Source organism: Marmota monax, unplaced genomic scaffold, assembly GCF_021218885.2.
Source record: "Marmota monax isolate L192 unplaced genomic scaffold, Marmota_monax_Labrador192_F-V1.1 WCK01_AAM20220418_F8-fsc00112, whole genome shotgun sequence".
Taxonomy (NCBI): domain Eukaryota; kingdom Metazoa; phylum Chordata; class Mammalia; order Rodentia; family Sciuridae; genus Marmota; species Marmota monax.
In genome coordinates, this window is record NW_026692073.1 from 1859445 (window position 1) to 1882365 (window position 22921).

Sequence of the window (22921 nt, forward strand, 5' to 3'; positions counted from 1 at the left end):
TGGGCCTCTGGGACAGGGGTCCCCTGTGTTTCTCCTTTGCTAGCAAAGCAATAAATCTTTTTTTTTTTTTTTCTCAAAACTGTGTCTTTATGAAATTGCCATCAGGGACAAGGACAAGCTTTTGGTAGCACTTTCATTGAAGACTCACCTGTGCACTGGAAAGCGAAACAACTAGATGGATCTTCTAGGTCTCCTGCGTTCAACATAACTGGCTCTCTGGAAACATCAAAACAGTAAGGAGAGTATTCTGGTTATTCTGGTTATAAAGTAATCTTATGAACTCCTGTCAACACAGGCAAATTTGATGGCTTAAAGTAAAACTTAAGGTGGCAATCATAATCCTAAACTGCAGGAATCTTAACATACCCTAAGATGGAGATTTGAAGTTGCGTTGTCACTTTGCATTCTGCACCCATGAACATTTTTCAGGATGAAGTAACATATAATTTTGGTCAAAAAATTCATGTTTGAGTAATAATCCTACAAACCCAAATCATCTTTTCATGAATTTTAAGAAATGCATCTTAATGACTCATTTAAAATTGAAGAGACCAAAGACAGCAGCAACAAAAATCTCTTAGCATTAGCAGTATCAGTTTACAAAAGTATAAGACTTAATTAAATAAAAAAGTTAAACTATGCAGTTCTTTGTGAATTGGGTAGTCTAAGAAGGTCACAGCAGTTCTCAAGGTGGTTTGTGAGATCAAAGCTATTTTCATTAAGATGTTCTCAGAAAATACCAGAGGGGTTCCCCTACCAGGTGCTGTGCTGATAGCTGATATCATGGCAAGTTAGATCCAATTTTTATTTTTCTTTTATTTTTGTGATACTGGGTATTGAATCCAGAGGCTTGCACTTGCTAGGCAAGTGCTCTATCACTGAGCTACATCTTCACCCCTTTTTATTTATTTTGAGACAGGGTCTTGCTAAATTGCCCAGGTTGGCCTTGAATTTATAATGCTCCTGCCTCAGCCTCCCAAGCAGTTCCAGTTGTCTTTTGTTGTTGTTGTTGTTCTTTTTAGTTACAGATGAAAATAGAATATATTTTGACATATTATACATATGTGGAGTACAACTTTCTATTCTTCTGGCTGTACACGATGTGAAATTACATTGGTCATGTATTCATATAAAAATACAGGAAAGTTATGTCAGATTCATTCTACTATCTTTCCTATTCCCATTCCCCTTCCCTTAATTCCCTTTTGTCTAATCCAAAGTACTTCTATTCTTCCCTACTCCCTCCCTTATTGTGAGTTATCATCTGCATATCAGAGAAAACATTTGCCTTTGGTTTTTTGTGATGGCTTATTTCACTTAGCATGATAGTCTCCAGTTCCATCCATTTACCAGCAAATGCCATAATTTAATTCCTCTTTTTGGTTGAATAGTATATAGTATATATATAGTATATACAACATTCCGTTGTGTATATTACACCATTTTCTTTATCCATTCATCTGTTGAGGGTCATTTAGGGTGGTTCCATAGTTTAGCTATTGTGAATTGAGCTGCTATAAACATTGATGTGGCCATGTCACCATTATACGCTGATTTTAAGTCTTTGGGGTTATGCTGAGGAATGGGATAACCGGGTCAAATGGTGGTTCCATTCCAAGTTTTCTGAGGAATCTCCATACTGCTCTCCAGATTGGTTGTACCAATTTGCAGTCCCACCACCAATGTATGGGTGTACATTTTTCACTATATCCTTGCCAAAATTTATTGTTATTTGTATTCTTGATAATTCCAATTCTGGACAAAGAGCTATAGAACTAAATAATTTAGACTTAATAGACATATATATAGTATTTCGTCCATTAATGACTGAATATACTTTCTTATCTGCAGCACATGAATCCTTCTCTAAAATAGACCATATCTTAGGCCACAAAGCAACTCTTAGCAAACACAAAAACTAGAGACAATACGTTGCATTCTATCAGACCATATTAGAATAAAATTAGAAATCAATGATAAAATAAAATAGAAGCTATTCTAACACATGGAGACTAAACAATATGTTATTGAATGATCAATGTGTAGCAGAAGAAATCAGAGTGAAATAATAAAAATACTTAGCAGTAAATGAGAATAATGACACAGCATATCCAGTTATCTTTTATTAAGCCATACGTTAAACTATGGAACAATATCCTCTCCATGATTTTTTTGAAGGATATAGGTTTTTTTCCCCCCTCATAAAATGTAGTATTCTGGTAATTTCATTGTTGAAGAAAGCAATTTTTTCTAAGTCATGGAGAGCTTTAGTTGTCTCAAGGGAGTAACTACTCCACCCACCTCTACCTACGTAGTTCAGCTTTGGTCCCCAAAGGCAGTACATAGTAGGAGTCACTAGCATGTACTTAGGAGACTGTACATTGTGTATAAGTTATATAACCTTATCAAATTGTTGAAGAAATCTCTCAGTTTTCATTTCTAACCTACATATGGGAAAATAATGCCTACCTCATAGATTAGATGAGGTAGATTAAATATGTCTAAAACAACCAGAAAATAGAAAAAATAAAATACAGTAAGTTACTATTAATAGGTACTATGTAGTGTTATATCCTCAAGTGAAAGGGAAATCAAAATTTCACTTTTTATATTAATAGAAAGGTATATTTAGAAAGACTCAAGTTTACAATTTTGTGGTCAAGTAGCAGAGGCTGTAAGATAATATTTTTAATGCTGTCTTGAATCATTCCCTAAATAAATATTTACTAAAGGGCTATTAGGTGGTAGGCATTATGCTTGGTGCTGAAGATGTGGTGATGAATGAGCCTCAGCTTAACTGAAATTACAACAGTAGAAACCATTTTCCTACTCTTAAGACAAAAAGAGGGCTCTGATAGCTCTATTTTTTATGAGTGGTAAAAACAGAAAAAATAAAAATAAGTTTTTGCCAGTGGCTGGTCAATAAGTAGACCTTGAGAATAGGTCTATTTTGCTCACTATAATTTTCTAAGGGTTTAGCACAGCACATGTCACATTATGGATAGTAAATAATCTTTTTTAAAAAATATTTTTTTAGTTGTAGGTGGACACAATACTTTTATTTTGTTTATGTCGTGCTGAGTATCAAACCCAGGGCCTACACATGCAAGAGGAGCACTCCACCACTAAGCCCCAGTCCCAGCCCCTACTAAATAATCTTTGAGTTAATTAATGAAGAATAGTAAAAGGTACATTTTGAAAATTGGAGGCTGGTAAGATAATTTCTTACCTGCTGAGTGTTTCACTGGACTTGCTCCCTTCGGTAGAGTCCCTTAATGAATTGTTGCTTCTGTCAGTAGAAGAATGAGAAAAATTAAATACTACACAATGTTACTTCCTTATCAGTCTAGTAAAGGTCTGTGAGAGAAATAATTTGTTTTGTTTTGTTTTGTCACAGGGGACTGAACCAAGAGCCTTGTGCATGCTACACCCTAGCCTGATTTAGTCTCATCCAGGATGAAATGATACCATATGGTAGACAGGTTAACATATCACTGAGCATTAATTATATAACAAAATTATACAATAAAATAAAATAGTTCATCTGAATATTACTCTCAGACAGATGCAGATTCAAAGGAGTCTGGGCCTCTGACTTTTCCAGGTAGAGAGAAAATTATATACAGAAAAGCTTGAAGACAAAAAGACATGAAGCTCTGGGAATTGGGAGTAATCTGGTTTGATTAGAACATAAAATGGGAGTAAAGGCAGACGGCTGATAAATTAGGAGATTCTTCAGTGCAGACCAAGGGATAATGTACTTCTTGCAAAAGGCAGTGAGTTACTGAAAATATCAAGCAATGAATAATAAATTAATAGTAATCTGTTTTTCCTTTTTGGCTAAAGTGTTCTCAGAAGTTGTCTTGATTTTTTTTTTTTTTTTGTATCTTACTTTAAGGTTGTGGATTTCATTTTTTTATGTTCTTATTATTTAATGAGTTCATTTAAAATTCAGCTATTCAACTACTGATGAAAGTAGACTTGTTTTTAGTAAGGTTTTTATAAACCTGTGTTGAGGTTGTTATAATTCCCTTCTGGACCGTTCTTCTCTTTACATTTATATAAGCCATTGTAAACATGTATAGAACAATCTTTTTGGTATGGCATGCCTTATAATAAATAGCGTCAGATGGCTAAATATCAGTGCTATGGACTGGATGTTCATAATTCCTCAAAGGCCCATGTGCGGAAGGATTGGTCCCGAGGATGGTGCTATTGGAAGGTGTGGAACCTTTAGGAGATGGGACCTTATGGGAGGTCCTTAGGTCATTGGGGCATGGGCCCAAAGGAGATTGTAGGAACCAGCTCTTTTTATTTCTCTTTTGCTTCCTGTAAATGATGTGAGCAGTTTGCTCCATCACTTGTTTCCCATCATTGTTATCAGGAAGCCCAACAGAGTCCCAAAGCAATGGGTCTACCAGATCTTAAACTGGAACTTCTAGAACTATGAACTAAATAAACCCTTTATAAGTTAATTATCTCAGTTTTTTGTTGCTGTTGTTTGTTTTGTACTGGGGATTGAATCCATGGGCACTTTACCACAAAGCTACATCCCCAGTTCTTTTTTATATTTGATTTTAATATAGGATCTCACTAAGTGCTATAGCTGGCCTTGAGTTTGTGATATTCTTGCCTCATCCTTCTGAGTTGCTGAGATGACATCTCCAGGAATTTTGTTATAGTGAGAGAAAGCTGACATAATCAGTGAAATCTAAAATAAGCAAAAAAGAGATGCCTATAAAGTTGGTTTCTAGAAAGTAAATTAAGTTCATTTCATTGAAATCCCTTTTAGAGTCAATTTAACAATGGAACGAGTTTTCTTCACTGAAACCAATATGCCCATGAAGTTCCATGAAAACAATCCAAATAGACTTTGTAAGTTACCAGCCCACATATAAATCCTGGATAATTAATTAGATTCAGATTTTCAGATTCTTCTTACCTATGGCATATCTCTGATCTCATGCTTGATTCAGTCATGCAATCTCTTACTCTTTCATTTCTGTGCAGACACATATAATTTTCAGTTAATTATATATAGGTCAATTTCCAGATTCTATGTCTTTTTAAAAATCAATTGCTCACATGAATTCAATTTTTTATGAGCTAAAAATGTGGATTTTAGGCCTCCAAACAAATTTAATAAAGGGTTACCTCTGGAATTCATAAAATCAAAAATAATTTCCTTCTATGGATTCTTAAGTGTTAGGCAGAATGTAGGCTGTCATGACAAAGGTCGTTTTGTAGGATTACAAAAAATTAACGTAAGTTCTCTAAAGGCAGGGATCAAATACATTCATGTTTGACACAGTCCAAACAGCTCAAGTGTGTCACTAGTGGCAGGAGCGATGGAAACCTGGCCAGGGAAGCCATGTTAATCCTGTGGATGATCAGTGCTAGGAGCCAGGGGTTCTAGCTTTTACTTCTGGGTTTGTTTCTTAGCTTCATAGAAGGAGGCGAGTTAATCTATGTCCAAATTCACTCATCTATCTAATGAACTAAATATTACTATTCTGTCTTAGAAGGCATATTATAGTTATGACAAAAATGAAAGTGTTCTTCAAGTGAAAGTATTCTTTAATGGAGTGGCCAACAGAACATTTCTGACAATACATGATTCAAACAATGCAATGATATGTTAGGCAATTGTACTGTTACTGATATTTTACTATTATTATTAATAATATTTATAACAATGAGACAAATCCAGCAAATATTTTGGCACCTTGAGTAAATATATACTAATTGAACATCTTAAGGAACTGGATATTGTTTATATAGATATTATATCAGAAAGTAGTATTTTTAGATATTTGCCAAATAACCAGAAATAAATATTAGAAAAATGAAAAAATATAAAAAATATACATCATTTTAAAATGCTTTAAGATAAGGTAGGGTAAATGACAATGCACAATAAAGTTAAAAAGCATTTTTGAAAAGAATATGAGAATCTCATTGATTTCCACAGTACAGACTAGTGAGGTACTAAATCCTTTTTGGCTCTGACCTTTTATTAATTGGGTATGCGTAATTGTCATGAATGCCTAGGGAATGAAGGTTCTTCCCTAGTTTACATTGAGGGTGTTATACAGTTCTCAAGTTTCTAGTTTTAGCTCCACCATTGGAGCATGTGTTGCAAGCAAACAGGTGCTGGTTGTTGTGATGGTCAAATAAGATTATGGCTCTCAAATATGCTGGGAATTATAAATTCCTATACAAATATAACTTTGAGTAACACCTTGGACTGGCTACTTTTTGAATGAATGACTATATTATTTTTTATTGATGTCAAGCTTTTTTTTTTTTTTTTGCTTTTGGTTAATTTTTGTCTAACTCCTCCACTTTCATATTGCTTCCCCCTGCTAACTTCAGACACTCTTACAAATTATTTAAACCTCAGCTTCCCAGAGAGTAACGTGGACAACTTAATCGCAAACCACTCATGAGAGGAGCTTCCTACTCCGAGTGTGCTTGGTCCCATACAGCACATACAAGGCTCCGAGAGATGGTGTTCTCCCACTCTCCTCAGGTTTGGTCAGAGGCAAGGATGGTTCCTCATTAATCACACTTCTCAGTTCTTGGAGAAGCTGTTTCAGGTCCCTTGTTGGGTCTTCCTTCAGTACATTAGCCTTCATGCAGTGCTGAATTAAAACAATGAACAAAACAAAGACTTTTTTTCAGATGTGAATGTTATTTTCTGTCATAAAATTAATCAGCTCTTAAATAGAAATTATGGAAGAGCAAGAAGAGGAAAATAAAATTGACTACACAGGTATAAAAATCTTACCCCACTCTGGAATAAGCAATAACAATCAATCAATAATTGATAGAGTACTATAACTTAATGTGTATATGTATGTATATGTGTGTGTTTGTGTATTCAAGTGTATTTATATATACATATGTGGTTTCAAATTATACACATTAATTTTTAATTTTAACAATGTAGTATGAACATCCTTAGCATGCTATGAAATATTTTCAATTACATCTGGGCAAAACAATTTTATTACTTTGTTTAGAGACAAATTAATTTTTTTTTTTTTATGGTCTGGGGATTGAACCCAGGGCTTGTGCATGCGAGGCGACACTCTACCAACTGAGCTATATCCCCAGCCCATAGAGATAAACTAATTTTATAAAGCTACAGAACTTTAGAAGTAAACAACAGATGAATTAATCTATTTCCATTTCACTAATGAAGAAAAAGATATCCAATATTTTCAAACTGTTAGTTGACATTTGACTGATGTAGTATTCTCCAATGAATATTTACAATATAATAATAAGTGTAGAAATACCTAATAGGCACATCAAGAAGGGAAGCCACATGGTAGTCAGAAGTTGCCACAGTGGGTATGTAGACTCAGTGTGTCACTGAAATGTTCTACCTGAGTCGTGCATTCCATTGTAGATTTACATCTGCAGGACAGATTGATTCTGAGGGTTGAACACCGCAAAATTTTGGTTCTTTGGGCTTTTCCCCACTTCCCACCTTCACTGATAGAGCATGTACAATATCTAGCTGGAGATATCATGAGCTCTAACTCAAAAGTGTCACAGTGTTGTCTTTCTAGTATACCAATGGTCATCTTGCCACAATGAGTCTAAAGTTTCATAAACTAGATTCCATTAAATTATTAAATTTGACTGTCTTCACTTAAAAAGTATAAAGATGTGAACCAGTTTCTTAATCATGAGTGAAAACATCTCTTTCCCAGTAGATTATCCCATTTTACTAATCGCTGGGTTTGTTCTTGTTCTAACCTTGAGACACATAATATCCACCGTGGAATAACATCTCATAAACTTGATTAAGAAAACTTAATCCTATTGTAGTCCTCAGTCGCTTTAGCTCTATCCTGGACTTCATATCTTCTGTCCACTAGAAAGTTTATTTAATAAGCTCTGGCAATTATTAAAATGCATAAGTACTTGACATTTATTACAAATGATCAGTATCACTGGGTGTGGTGGCAATATGCTTATCTGCCCTTGCTTGATCACCAAAGCATGAGGGAGGTGGAAAAACACCTTTAACATTTTGATGTGTTTGCTTCCCATTGTTTTGGGATGTGCAAATTTATAGAACAAGTTGAAAGGACTATTTTAGGTTTGGGTTTTAGTAAAACAGGAGTAAGTTTCTTTTCTTCTTACCTTATACCTTCTATCTCTGGTAGCTGCTATGTTGGGCCCCTCTGAGGTTGAGAGAGTAGGAGAGAGAGGTATTGTGGGGAAATAAGGCCCTACCTGAGTGGTCCTGGTGTGATGTCTGGGGACTTTAGAAGCAGAGGACTAGGTTACTGAGCCTTATTTATACATGCTCCTGCCCAGCCCTGAACTCTCAGCAGTTTTTATATTTGTGGTGGTCCCACTAGATGGTCCCCTTTAGTAGGATTCTTTTTAAGATGTCCCTTTTCTAGGGCCTGTATATGGTTCATAAGAAGCAGGTTTTTTAACTTTGCCCTCCTCTGGGGAGAGTGTCACATAACACCAAGAAGGCAATACTCTTTACTTTGCCAACTATAGATAAGCTATTCATTATAGACTTCTCTCAAGAAGTATAATAAACCAAACCCTACATAACACTTGTCAGGCTCTGGAAAAGTGTCCCTGAAACTCCATAATTCACTTGCTGCAGGGGAGGAGGGAAACAGCTCACAGACAAGTCCCCTCCAATATTTCTTTCTATCCAGATAGGAAAACTATAAAATTCTGATGTAAGAAATCAAAAGATTTAAATAAATGAAGAGATATTCCATATTATGGATAAGAATATTCAATATTGTTATATCAGTTCTTCCCAACTTGATAAACAAAATCAATGCAATCCCAAAACAAAATCCCAGTAAGTTATTTTGTGGATATAGGCAAAGTGATTCTAATGTTTATATGGAAAGGCAAAAGACTCAGAATAGCCAATATGATATTGAACAAAGTCAGAGAACTGATACTACACAACTTCAAGATTTACCATAGGGGCTGGGATTCAGCTCAATGGCAGAGTCCTTGCCTAGTATGCTTGAAGCCCCCTGAGTTCAATCCCCAGCACCACAATTCAAACCATAAAGTTACAGTAAACAAGATAGTATTGGTCAAATAATAGACAAAAAGACCAATGGCAGAGAACAGTGAGCCCAGAACAGCCTCACAAATATGTAGTCAATTATCTTTGAAAAGGAAGCAAAGGCAATTCAGTAGAGACAGGACAATATTTAAACAAATGGTTCTGGAACAACTGAACATCCACATGGAAAAAAATGAATCCAGACACAGATCTTACATCTTTCACAAAAGGTAACTCAAAATGATCATAGTTCCAAGTATAAAATGTAAAACTATGAAAATCCCAGAAAATAACATAGGGGATACAAACACATGATCTATGGAAGAAAACATTGATAAGTTGGGCTTCATTAAGATTAAAAATTTTGCTCTGGTAAGACAATGTCAAAAGATTAAAAAAGCAAGCCACAGACTAGGAAAACAAAACACACACTTTCAAAACATACAACTGATAATGGACTGATACCCCAAATAGACAAAACAAATAAAACAGAACAAAAAGATCTTATAAAACTCAATAAGGAAACAAATATCACAATTTAAAAAAAAATAGACAAAAGTTCTGAACAGAAATTTTACCATAAAATATATATAGACGGCAAATCAGCAAATTAAAATATGGTCACATCAACATCATATATCATTAGAGAATTGCATGCTAAAACAACAAGATACTACTAACCTCCTATTAGAATGGCTAAAATGCAAAATGCTGATAACACCAAATGCTGTGCCCCAGCCATTTTGAAAGTCAGTTTGGCAGTTCCTTACAAAATTAAATATGCTGTTGCCCAAGTGAGTTGAAACCTTAACATCCACACAAAAACTTTCACTTGATTCTTTTATCACATCTTTATGTATAACTGTCAAAACTCGAAAGCAACCAAGATATCCATACTATTCAATAGTATTCAGCAATTAAAATAAATTAGCCATTAAGCCATGAAAAGATCTGAAAATGTACCTTAAAAGTATATTGCTAATATACTTTTAATATATTAAAATTGCCAAGATCATTGTACTGTCATGTGTAGCTAATAAAAAAAAAAAAGTATATTGCTAAGTAGCCCGGCACGGTGGCACACACCTGTAATCCCAGCAGCTCAGAGGCTGAGATAGGAGGATCATAAGTTCAAAGCCAGCCTCAGCAAAAAGTGAGGCACTAAGCAACTCAGTGAGAGCCTGTCTCTAAATAAAGTATAAAATAGGGCTGGGGATGTGGCTCAGTGGTTGAGTGCCCTGAGTTCAATCCCTGGTACCTCCCAACCCAAAAAAGTACATTACTATGTGGGGAAGCCAATATACTATATATGACTCAATATACTATATGAAAAGCCTATATGCTATATGAGTCCAACTATAAGACATCTGGAAAAGACAAAACTATGGAGATAGTCAAAAGATCAGTAGTTGCCAATAGTCCAAGGAAAGGGATGAAGGGATGAGTAAGCATAGCACAGGAGATTTTTAGGGTGATGAAACTAATGTATGCTACTGTAATGGGAGATACATATCTTTAGGCATTTGTGAAAATCTATATAATTTTTTTTTAAATATTTATTTTTTAGGTGTAGATGGACACAACCCAATGCTTTTATTTTTATGTGGTGCTGAGGATCGAACCTGGGTCCCGCCCATGCTAGGCGAGCGCTCTACAGCTGAGCCACAATCCCAGCCCCAAATCTATATAATTTATAAGACAAAGAATGAACCCTGTGTAAACCAATAGTTAATAATGTATCGACACTGGCTTGTCAATTAAAGCAAATATACCACATCAATGCAATATGTTAATAGTAGTGTTATGGGCCAAATTACATGTGCCTTGACCAGACAAACTCCTTTTTACCCTTAGACTCCATTTCATATAAGAAATGCTTCTCCTGAGAAAACCCTGCCTCTGCCACCTCCTTCTAAGCATATCCTGTTTGGCAATGCAGGGTGGTTGAAAGTGTTTCTGTTATTCTTATACAATGTATTATTTAAAAATGCATTTGTAAAATGTTCTCATTTTAATTCCCATTTTTCTTAGGCAGTGTACTGTATCTTGAACTGGGTCATTCTGACCCACTTCCTATATTGCTATGGTTTTGACTTGTAGTTTTGGGCTATAAAAGAGATACCCTACCTCTGGCAAGGGGTTGAAGGTTGTAGAGGCAACTTGCCTACTGCCATTCCGATCCACATCTGTGAATAAAGTCCCATGTCTTGCTTCAAGACTGACCTGGTGATTTATTTCAAATGCACCACAACAATAGGAGAAACTGTATTGGGGGTGGGCAAGGGAATCTATGGGAGCTCTCTGTACTTTCTATTCAATTTTTCTGTAAAATTAAAACTGCCCTAAAAATAAAGTTTACTAAATTAAGAAAAGAAATAAAGAAATTATGAGCTTTGAAAGCAAAAAACAATCAGAAAGTCATATCAATGTGTATGCTGATCAGTCAGGTATGATACCAAGAGTGCTTATCATATTATACTCTTCCCATTATCATTTAACATGTGAATATGGTCATTCATTGTTTGTTTACAAATGAGTTTGAAAATTGTTCATATCTATGGGTTTTTTTCATTTCTTCTTTGTGAATTTGTTACTTTACATAACACTATTGGTGAATGTGTTATCTTTAGAACACTATTAGTGCGTGTGCTATTTTCCTCTATAGATGAACAGTTATTCATTTTTTAGCTATTGATTGTGGTTTCTTTTTAATTTCTGTTTATAGTGGTCTGTGATTTAAGAATTTTTATTTAGTCAAACAGTCAAAATTATCAATCTTTCCTTTTAATGTTTGTTTCTAAACAATCTTTTTTTTTTTTTTTTGGTAGGTAGGTACTGGGATTAAACCCAGGGGCATTTAACCACTGAGAAACATCCTCAACCCCCCCCCCCCCACCCTTTTTGTTTTTTTTGAGACAGGGTCTCACTAAATTGTTTATGGCCTTGATAAATTGCTGAGGCTGGCTTTGAACCTGCGATCCTCCTGCCTTGACCTCCTAAGCCACTGGGATTTTAGGTGTGTGCCACTATACCCAGCTTGTTCATTTTTTAAAAATATTTTACTGCTTATTACATATGAAATTCATCTTTGATTTATAACATAAGCAAAATATACTTTTAAACTTAGAAAATACCTGGGAAATAAATTCTAAAATATGATTTACATATGATTCTTGTCAGTTTAGTAAAGAACTAACCAAATATAAACTCTTCCTGAAGTAAGGAGCCCAGCAAAGAGTCTTACTCTCTGCACTCTAGTCTGTGATGATTAGGATATACTACAGGTTGTTTCCAGGAAACCTACACTTGCAGAGCAAAACTACAACCTTTTTTCTTCAGGAGAAGAATATAAGCTGATGTTGCTATTGTTAGACTTAAGGTTTATTTTGTGTTTCTATTAATTTTTCTATATTTTTATATTTTCTTATATCTTATATTTTACTCTAAATTCATTTTATGTTAGATTTATTTCTAAAATTACTACTAAATTATCTCTCTAATGTACTTCCAAATATTATTCTAATGGCATTGAGTCCATTACAGGCACATTTATAAGTGATGATGTAAGATAAGTAATGCTTAGGAAGAGTGTGCACTTTTTGACTATTTCTATCTCCATTCTCTAAAGACAAAAGATAAATGAAAAAGATGAATATAAAAACTTGATCTCATTTAGTTTGAATTAGACTATTCTATTCTGAGAATATCTGACCAAATCCATCCTCTCATAACTTATATTCCTTTTAAGAGAATGTAATAAAAATGGAACACACTATTTTTATAGTATGTTAAAAATAAATGAGAAAACAGGACAAAAGTCATAATAAAGTCATAATAAAGATTTTTAGCAAAAAATCTTGTACACACCATGGGTACTCCAGTGGCAAAGATCAAGTATAGCCAGTACAAATTATAGTGCATATGTATAGAATCTGACATATAATCAAATAAATTATATCATCATGGAAATATTTTCACTTTGTATGCTAAAATAGTCTTTCTGAAACAAATCTAAAATACTTCTATATTAAACTAGTAAGACTTCTAATAAAACTTCCAGTTATATATATATACACACATACATGTTCTAGGCAACTGAGCATGAACCAGATCACATAATGTAACTTTCCTGGTTTGCCTACTTTCTCACCTATAACACAAGGGAAAGCTCTTGAATTACTGTAAACACATTTGAAGCTCTAACTGTATGATCTTCATTTACAAAGACCTAATAAAACACAATATTAGTTCAGGTAGAATATCTATTTACATAACAGCTATTTAAATTATTTTTGAAATAGCATTTAGCAAAATAGTATAGAGAATCATGACTGTATATTGGTTAAGAACACAAGTTCTAGACTCACGATGTCTGGGTTAAGTCTTGATTCAACTGTGTTTTTGTTGACTGAAGTCTCTATGTCACCTAGCTCCTCAAATCTCAGTTTCTTTGTCTGTAAAACAGGTATTATAATGATAGCATCTACCTCATGTAAATATTGTGGGGAATAAGGAGGCTAATCTATAAAGTACGTTGCACAGTGCCGGGTACATGAGTGTTCAGTAAATCTCAGTTACTATTAGAATCATGAAGTAAACAAAAAAAAAAAAAAAAAAAAAGAATCATGAAGTAAAAGGACTAAAATAAAGATAAAAGATAAATGAAGGGGCAATGAAGAACAATGCAAACAGCAATGACCTACTTCTGAACAAGACACACTGGCATTTATTTGTGCTCTATTTGAAGCCCTCCACTAAAATACATTAAAGAAATTAAGAAGAATAAAGATGAAAGGAAAAGAGATCACTGAGTAATGGCAACATTGTGGGGGGGCGGAGCTAGAAAGCAAATTGGTAATTTGTAGTTGATTTAGCAAAACAAAGAAAGCTAAAACCTGATTTTAAATCCTTTGGCTATATACTGAGGAGTGGGATAACTGGGTCAAATGATGGTTCCATTCCTAGTTTTTTCAGCGAATCTCATCATAGTGTACATCCACAGGAAATTAATTTTAAAAAAAGAAACTATGGGTAAATGGCAGAGAGATCAATAGAGGGAAGGGAGCAGTGGGTAGGAATGGGAAGGGGAAGGAGCAGGGGGTAGGAATGTGAATTAGAATAAGATATATTCCATGCTTGTATAATTACATCAACATGGATTCTAGCCAGGCATGATGGCACACGCCTTTAATCCCAGTGGCTCTGGAGGCTGAGGCAGGAGGATCACGAGTTCAAAGCCAGCTGCAGCAACCTTGAAGCACTAAGCAACTCAGTGAGACCCTGTTTCTAAATAAAATACAAAATAGGGTGGAGATGTGGCTCAGTGATTGAGTGCCTCTGAGTTCAATCCCCAGTACAAAAAAAAAAAAAAAAGGATTCTACTGTCATTACTGTCATGTACAACTAAAAAGAACCAATAAAATAATAATAAAAAAGAAAGCTAACACCTGAAATGCCTGCTCAAAATAGCCAACAAGGAGCAAGTTTCTCTGCACCACAATATTTCCAAATAGCTCAGGAATTCAAGCCTCAGGTTCCTAGGACCAGGGTAAGGAAGGGGCTACAAAATGGAACAACTGGCTCAAAGTCTACAGGAGGTGTTGTTGGGATCACCTTGAGTAAACCACCCCAAGGATAAAGATCTACAGATAATTTTTGGGTTCCTCAATAAAAAAGCAATACCTAACCATCTACCAGTTGACAAACCCTACCAACCTTACAGAGCTGTGAATTGATTTTCTAGAGCCCAACCATCTTAAATATGAAGGGACATCCAACAGCCACTGAGCATGGAAGGAAAGTGTCTAACTTGAAACACAGACATCTAAGCAGAAAAAAATGAATGGGAAGAAACAATAATTTAGAAGAAATTATTTTTAAAAACCCTGAAGTTATTATACTTAAATAGAAACAATAAAGTATTGTATCCATGAAAGAACAGAAAAAGCTATGAAGACTTAAACAACAAAAAGAGTTCCTAGAAAAAAGTACACTGTGTGTGTGTGTGTGTGTGTGTGTACACAGACATATATACACACAAAGAAAAAAGTCAATAGATGTTTGGAAGAAAGAGTTGAGAAAATTTCTTAAAAAGTGAGAACAAAAAATGAGATAAAGTAGGCATCAAAATTAAAGAAAATTAGAGAATCACTCTAGGAGGTTTAATAGATAATTAATAGGATTTCTAGAAAGAGAAAGCCAAGAAAATGGAGTATATTATTCTTCTCTTGAAGCCAAAAATAAATATGAAAATGTCTGAGAACTAAGCAACACAGAGCTTGATAAGTATCCAGTATAACATGGAGAAAAAGACTTCCTCCAGCAGAAATGAAGGTAAAGAAAAGATCCTAAATCTTTAAGACAGAAAATACAGGTCATATACAAAGTCTCTGGAATAAAAATGTCAAAAGAGCAACAAAATTCTTAGCACAAATCAAATGTAAGTGAAGAATAAAGGCACAATTTGGAAACAAAATAATGAAATGCATCCTTCACACCAGGAAGTTAGGGCATATATGCTTCACCAAAATAAAGAAATAAACCAAGAAAGGAAGTAAACCTGAAAACAGAAAAAAAAAAAAAAAAAAAAAAAGATTAGGGAATTCTCCAGGTTTTGGTGGAAGGAAAATCCAAGAAGGCAATTATGCAGCAGGCCTAGAGAGGCACAATCCAAATGAGAGCAGGAAGACAGAGGGCTCTAAAATACACACTCAACAAAGGAACTGCTGACATAACTGACTCTCTGGCTCAGACTAAAAGGACCACTACAGTTCTCTTTCAGAGAATTTGAGAGATAATTAGTTCAAGGTATTTGGAACTGTAAGCCAAAACAAAATAAATCTAAAGGCAAAAGAAAAAAAAAGAAATATGATCACAATTCAGTGAGGGAATACTGTTAACAAAGTCATAAATATGTAAACACTCAACATGATTTAACCAAAATTTATGAAATTAAATGTTAAATAAGGAAAAGAAATGTGTGCACGTGCATATAAGTGTGTGAGGCTAAAGGAGAGCCAGATTTTTATGCTCTACAGCAGTTTATAGGTATTACCTAAAATTGAATGAACAAGGAATAACAATACAGGAATTGTTTTTCCAATAATCGAACCTTTCTGTTTCCAGTAATCAACCCTTCTGTTCAGATTAACAAGAAAAATATTTTTTTTAAGTCTGCCTAGAGCTATAGGTGTAGCATAGTGAAAGAATGTTTGTCCAGCCTGTACAAGCCTTGGATTCAATACCAGGACTACAAAAAAAAAAAAAAAGTCAGCCTAGAGAGCTTACCATAGCAGCAAAGAATTATGGCCAAAATTCAGACAAGTGAAATTTTGGGGTCGCTTTTCCTAGAAACATTTGCCAGTTCTAAAAGAAGCTGCTGAGAGACAAAGAAAATACCATGAGCTTTCAGCAGAATCAAGAAGCTAGAGGGAGGAAACTTGGAATAATATCAGAGGTGGATGGTATTTGATTAAAATTCAGACTTTGCAATAAGAACCTTAATTTGAATCACTTCAATCCTTTAATGAGTTAGGGGATATAGGATTGTGAGTGTTCTTCACTTAGTTACTAGCCAAAAGCAAATGTAAATTCTCTAAAGGAAAAATATTATGTAGAAACCAAAATTATCTCTTTAATTTTTTCCTGTGCATATAACTCAATTATTAAAAAGAGAAACAAAGAAACCAGACAATAATACTAGAAATCAAGAGAAACAAGGTTCATAGGCCTAGAGGAGATTTAGATAATGGAATTATTTCAAAATTTTAAATACTTACTATCTTAGTCCATTTGGGTTGCTTTCGCAAAATACCATAGACTGGGTAGCATATAAGAAATAAAAATTTATTGCTTACAGTTCTAGAGGCTAGGAACTCCAAGATAAGCAGATTGAGGGCCTGTTCTTCATAAATGGGGCCTTCCATATGTTCTCACATGGGGGAAAGGGTGAAAAAGTTCCCTTGAATCTTTCTCTCTCTCTTATTTATTTATTTTTGCAGTGCTGGGGATCAAACCCAGGGCCTCACACATGCTAGGCAAGCGCTCTATCACTGAGCTCCATCCTCCAGCCCAGAACCTCTTCTTAAAGAACACTGGTCCCCTTTGTGAGGGTGAAGCCCTCATGACGTAATCACTTCCCAAAGGTCCTACTTCTTAATACCATACCTTGTGGGTTAAGTTTCAAACTGAATTTCAGGAAGACAGAAACGTTCAGATCATCATGATTATTTAATAGTATAAGAAAAAACTTTCTGTACAGAAGTGTAATAAATGAATTAAATGGATATCTCATGTTATGGTTTTTCAATATGGATATCTCATATTGAGAAATGATAATTTGTAAAATTAAGAACTTATTTGATGGCTTTAGTAGTATGTTGGACTCAGGTGTAGAGATAATGAATGATCTGGAAAATAAATTACAAAAAATCAGACTGAAGTAGGGAGAGGAAAGGATAGGCAAAAGGGAAAAAGTATAAGGACACATAAAAATAGGTGTAACTGGGGTCTCAGAAGAAAAAGAGGGAATAGAGCAGAAAAAGTAATAAAGTAAGGCATAAAAATTTCTAAAATCATTGCACATATCAATATACACATCCAGAAAAATCAGTGAATCCTAAGGACAGATACAAAGACTATACCTAAGCAGGCTGTAAGACAACTGTTATAAACCAAAACAGAATCTTAAGAGCACTCAGGACAAAATTACCTCCAAAGAGCAAAAGTATAGTTTAAAACTGACTTAATCAGAAGAAACAATGGAAATTTGAAGAAATTCTCCATAGTAAATTCATTCACCCGTTAAATAAATGGAATACCTACTATTTCCTAGTTGAAGAGAGTGAGTTCTAGGTACTTGGGACACATCAGTGAACAAAACAAAGAATGTATGTTGTTCTTTTTGATGCTGGGGATTGAACCTAGGGCCTGTGCATGCTAAGCATGTACTCTACCACTGAGCTACACCTCAGCACTATAATTGCAGAAAGCATTCTTGACAGTTTCTCTATTATTATTATTATTTTTAACAGGATCTTACTGCATTGCCATAGACTAATCTCAGACTTGTGATCTTCCTGTCTCAGTCTCCCAAGAAGTATAGCTAATTTTTACTATTAGAATTGTTATTTAAAAATGTGATCTGGGCACAGTGATATATACCTGACATACCAGCTACTTGGGAGGCTGAGGCAGGAGGAGACAGCAAGTTCGAGGCTACCAGCCTTTTCAACTTAGTAAGGCCATTCCAAAATAAAAAAGGATGTAGCTGGTGATACACTCCTAGGTTTAATCCCCACTACCAAAACAAAACAAAACAAAAATGCCAAACCATTTAACAGACACATGACTGGTACTTTTTTTTAGTGATGAATGAAACCTGTTATAGTCTGGATCTGGACTATTTCCCAAAGGCTCACATGTTGAGGGCTTGGTCCCTGAGGTAGCAGTGTTCAGATGTGGAGCTTTTGGAAAGTGATTGGATCATGAGGGCTCTGACTTCATCAATGGATTAATCCATTGATAGATTCATAGATGACTGGAATAATGGGAGGTGGTGAGAGCTAGTTGAAGGGAGTAGGTGCTTGGGAACACATACCCTTGGGTACTGTATCTTGTCCCTGACATGAAGTGAGCAGCTTCCCTTCTCCATGCTCTTCTACCATTATATTCTGCCTTGTCTCAGGCCCAAAGCAATGGAACCAGCTGACTATGGACTGAGACCTCTGAAACTGTGAGCAAAAATAAATCTTTCCTCCTTTAAGTTGTTTTTCTCAGGTATTTTTGTCACAGTGATGGAAAGCTGAATAACACAAGATTCTTCCTAGTAAAATATAGTGATGTATTAAGCAGCTAGGTAAAATTTGCCAATTCTCCCCTCCCTTCCCCTCTCCTCTGTTGTGTGCTAGAGACTGAACCCAGGGCCTCACATATGATAGATGACCCTAGAGATCATCTTGTCCAGAAACTTTTTATTAGAGATGAATATATCTAACAGCTATATCTAATAGACTTGCCCAAGGTCACAGAAAGAAGTTAAAGATACATTCATGGCCCCAACAATCTCTAGTAGGATGATCTTTGTTGTTATAATTTGTTTCATTGTTATAATTTGTTTCATTACTTTTGGGGGGTTAAGTTAATTTTTGTAAATGTAACATGATCATATTTTTTAAAGTTAAAACAATTTTAGAACACTTAAAAAGCTGCAGTTTCCTGCCCTTCACCTGCCATCTTCTGAACTCCAGTGAGACAGAGAGACAATGTTCAACCTCTAATATTATTATAATTATTCTATTACTTAGTAAAAGATTATTTGTGGTAGTTTATTTATCAGAGCATACATCTTAAATGGATGAGAGTCCATTTCAACTTTTAGTCATTTAATTAATAAACAATTTTGATTTAAACGGTACTGATGAAATGACTAGTACTAAGGACAACTAATAATGGTACTGGTGATCTTGCTACCATACATTAGACAGGATTTTTAATTAGCAAAATTGATTAAATAAGTCTCATTTACCTAGAGTTACAGCTGAATAGTGATTATAAGGAATTTATATCTTCCAAGGAAACAAAACCTAAATTTTACATTGTACATATTTTTTTCTTGAGCTTTAAAATCATGAAATTAAATTTAAACTAACAAATTTCCAAAGTTACTAACATTTTAACTAAAGGGCTTAAAAATTTTATGATTAATAAAATGGTTTACTTAAAATAAATTCATGAGGAAACAATATATGGTAAATAATTTTCAACATGGTAGAGTATTAAATGTATCAACTTGCCCTTGGCATTCGAAGTGATGCTTGTTTTAGCCATATCAATGTTTGCTTTGTAATCTAAAAATGCTTGTAATGGAAATAATTAAAGAATTCAATATAATGCTATTAAATAATTTAATCATTATTGTTAATTTCACACTGAATATTTCAGTTCTGTTTTCCCCAGGAAAATACCAAATACTGAAGAAAGTATTTTCATTCACATGGTCTCCATTGGATTTATAGGAAAATGTACAAATCTAAAACCTAGTAACTGAAAATGCTACTTATTATTTTTTAGTGAAAATTTCCCAGTTTAAAGTTACTTACATATTATGTTATTGAGTCATGGATTAAAGATTGGTTACTTACATGAGATAGGAAGCTGACTGTGGACTGGGAAGATGGTACATTAGAATGAGAACGGATAGCAGATGCTGTCTGGAGAAGGTGTGGTTTCAATGAAGGATTTGCGGTAAATCCAGGGCCCTGAAGATCCTGGAAAACAATACAGATATGAGCAAAATTGTACCTTCATACAACTCTAAAGAATTGTGAAACCAAAATGCATTGTTTTAATCTTCACAGATGAAATCCGAATCAAGACTTTAAAGGCTAAGGATGCAGCTCCCTGGTAGAGCATTTGTCTACATGTACAAGGCCCTGGGTTCTATCCCAGGATCCTCTACCACGCCCTGTACATACAAAGAAGAAAAAGAAAAAGACTTTAAAATATGTTGGCAACTTGTAGTATACTTCTGAAAACAGATACATATTTCAGTGTAAAGTATACTGTTCTTAAAAAACATTTTGGTCATGTAGATTACATCACTTTTGTTATTTCCCAAATAAGCCAAACACCAGTTCTTTGAGTCTGCACTTGCTCCATGCCTCTGTGTGGAAGGCTCTTCCCTTAGGTATTCCCCAGGCAGGTACTTGTATTTTACTTGCTTACTATCAACTTAGGATAAAATGTGGTGTTTCCATTTGTTATCCTACATAAAAATTATGGCTATAATATATAAGGATGTTTGCACAGATTTTAATAATTGCTAGTATCAAATAATGCTTAAAGTATATTTAAGTGTATGTAAAGTACATGAAGAAAATCTAAAAGATTATCAAACAAAGGTTTTAATTCTGCTTAAACTGCTATTTATAATTTAAAGAAATCCTTACCTTTACATCCAAAGTGTGTTGAAGTTTTAGACGCACAGATTCTTGTTCCTGATGCTGGATTATATCTTGACATTCTGCAAACTGCAAAGATGCCTATAATCAAGCAACCACAAAGGGCTTATCTGCCATTCTTTATAAACTTTTGTTTCATTAACCTCTAAATGCAGGGTTGCCATCTCTTCAAGGAAATGAACCACTCCTAGTACTAAATTATGATTATATTAATTCATCTGTTTTATTCAGTAAACTGAGGCCAAATCTTTATCGTTTGTATCTTCAGCATACGTTCAGCATTTAGTATGTGAAGGACACTCAAAGAATGAATGAACTAAGCATAGAATGAGCAAACAGCCTTAGCAAAGAATAAAAATAAACACAACTAAAATTTGTTATATCAATATAACATGATTTTAGAAACAAAGATGGCATAGATGAGGTCACAGATTGTTTTATCTGACCATGAAGGCTCTAATTTCTTCAGGATCAAGGATTGGTTTGGGTACAATCTTAGCCTTCCAGAGTTTCTAGGTGACAAAAAAACAGGTTTATCCTCCCTGATAAATTTCAGTGCTAAACATAGTATCACTGGTTCCTCTCGTTCTTTAACCTGGGTTTTAACCTACACTTTCCGGACCCCACAATGTTCCAGACATTAACATTACTTTCTTTACATTAAAAAGAAGCTATTTTCTTCCCAATGGTCACACCATTCTTTAGGGATAAGTTATGTGCTCATGGAGATATTTTTGCTTATTCAGGCCACTATGGATGCCAGGATCATCTTACATCTTATATCTAACTGCTCCAAGGGCTGTGTTAGCCTGGAAAAGGTAATTTGGCAAAAACATATTATGATTATGTTTTTAAACCTTAGAAGAGCATCTTCTATAAAATATTGCTTTTTAATTTTGTGCTAGGTACTGGAGATATGATACAAGTTGATGGATTCAGTTCCTATTGACATAGAACTTTCATTCTGAACAATTCTCTCAAGTTAGTAACTAGTTGGATGGCAATTGCTTTCACATATTTAGTTAGTAACTACCTTATCAAGAGCAACTTCCATATTAGCAACTTTTTCTTTCAAACGACGTTCCTGAGATCGCAGAACTTCTAGCTCTCCAGCCATTTTGTTTTTTTCTGTTGCAACTGTGCTCAATTCCTGACTGAGTTTACACTTTTCTTCTTTTAAAAAATGTTTCTCCTACAATTATAGAGGAGACAAATAACAGAAATAATCTGCTGGTGTAGATGTTGAAAGGAGATGAAAATTTTAAAATTTTATTAAAGGATTGAATTAGATGTATATATTTATTTGTTCTTTTTAGCTATACATGACAGTAAAAACTTTTTTGATATATTTATACAAGCTTAGAATATATCTTACTTAATTAGGATCCCAATCTTGTGTATGTACATGATGGTGAGATTCACAGTAGTGTATTCATATATGGAAATGAATGAGGTTTATTTAAATCATTTAATTGCTTCTGAGTTGGAATTGGGAGCTATTAGAACTGTACTATAACATATTCTCTATTTTAGTCATTATTCGTATTATTTCTTTTTAGGCTTAAGAAATCTTTCATGAAATCTACAAAATATGGAATAATGATCAAAAAATAGTGTGTTCTGGTAAACTGAAATTTATTTTAAACATAAAAGAAGAGATTTAAAGAGGATGCATTTGTTTTAAAATTTTATTGGTTTATATTTTATTTCAAGGTTGAATATTCATTTCTCAAATGCCTACTGTACACTCTGACATAAAAACAAATGAGACACAAAGTCCCTGTCCTCAATTTGTCAATCTAGTGATAAAAATAAGCTTACTGGTATACTGTCATTGGTATTAAATAAAATTTAATTATAACTAGTTTACTCCTTTAAAAAAACACTATGG

General features: G+C 34.3%; 1 protein-coding gene across 2 annotated transcripts in view; it reads right to left on the reverse strand.

Moving 5' to 3' along the window:
- The window catches only part of Ccdc158 (coiled-coil domain containing 158), an 81934-nt gene that overhangs the window by 12209 nt on the left and 46804 nt on the right, over positions 1–22921 (reverse strand). The window contains exons 16-22 of one of the 2 annotated variants that reach the window (XM_058584228.1): positions 22064–22222; positions 21019–21099; positions 20212–20337; positions 6496–6644; positions 4943–5002; positions 3230–3289; positions 149–216 (exon numbers count right to left, since the gene is read on the reverse strand). In XM_058584228.1, the coding sequence (XP_058440211.1) occupies positions 149–216; positions 3230–3289; positions 4943–5002; positions 6496–6644; positions 20212–20337; positions 21019–21099; positions 22064–22222 (703 nt within the window). Of the gene's footprint in view, positions 1–148; positions 217–3229; positions 3290–4942; positions 5003–6495; positions 6645–20211; positions 20338–21018; positions 21112–22063; positions 22223–22921 lie in introns of both variants that reach the window. The other variant, XM_046459005.2, reaches the window with a different exon arrangement.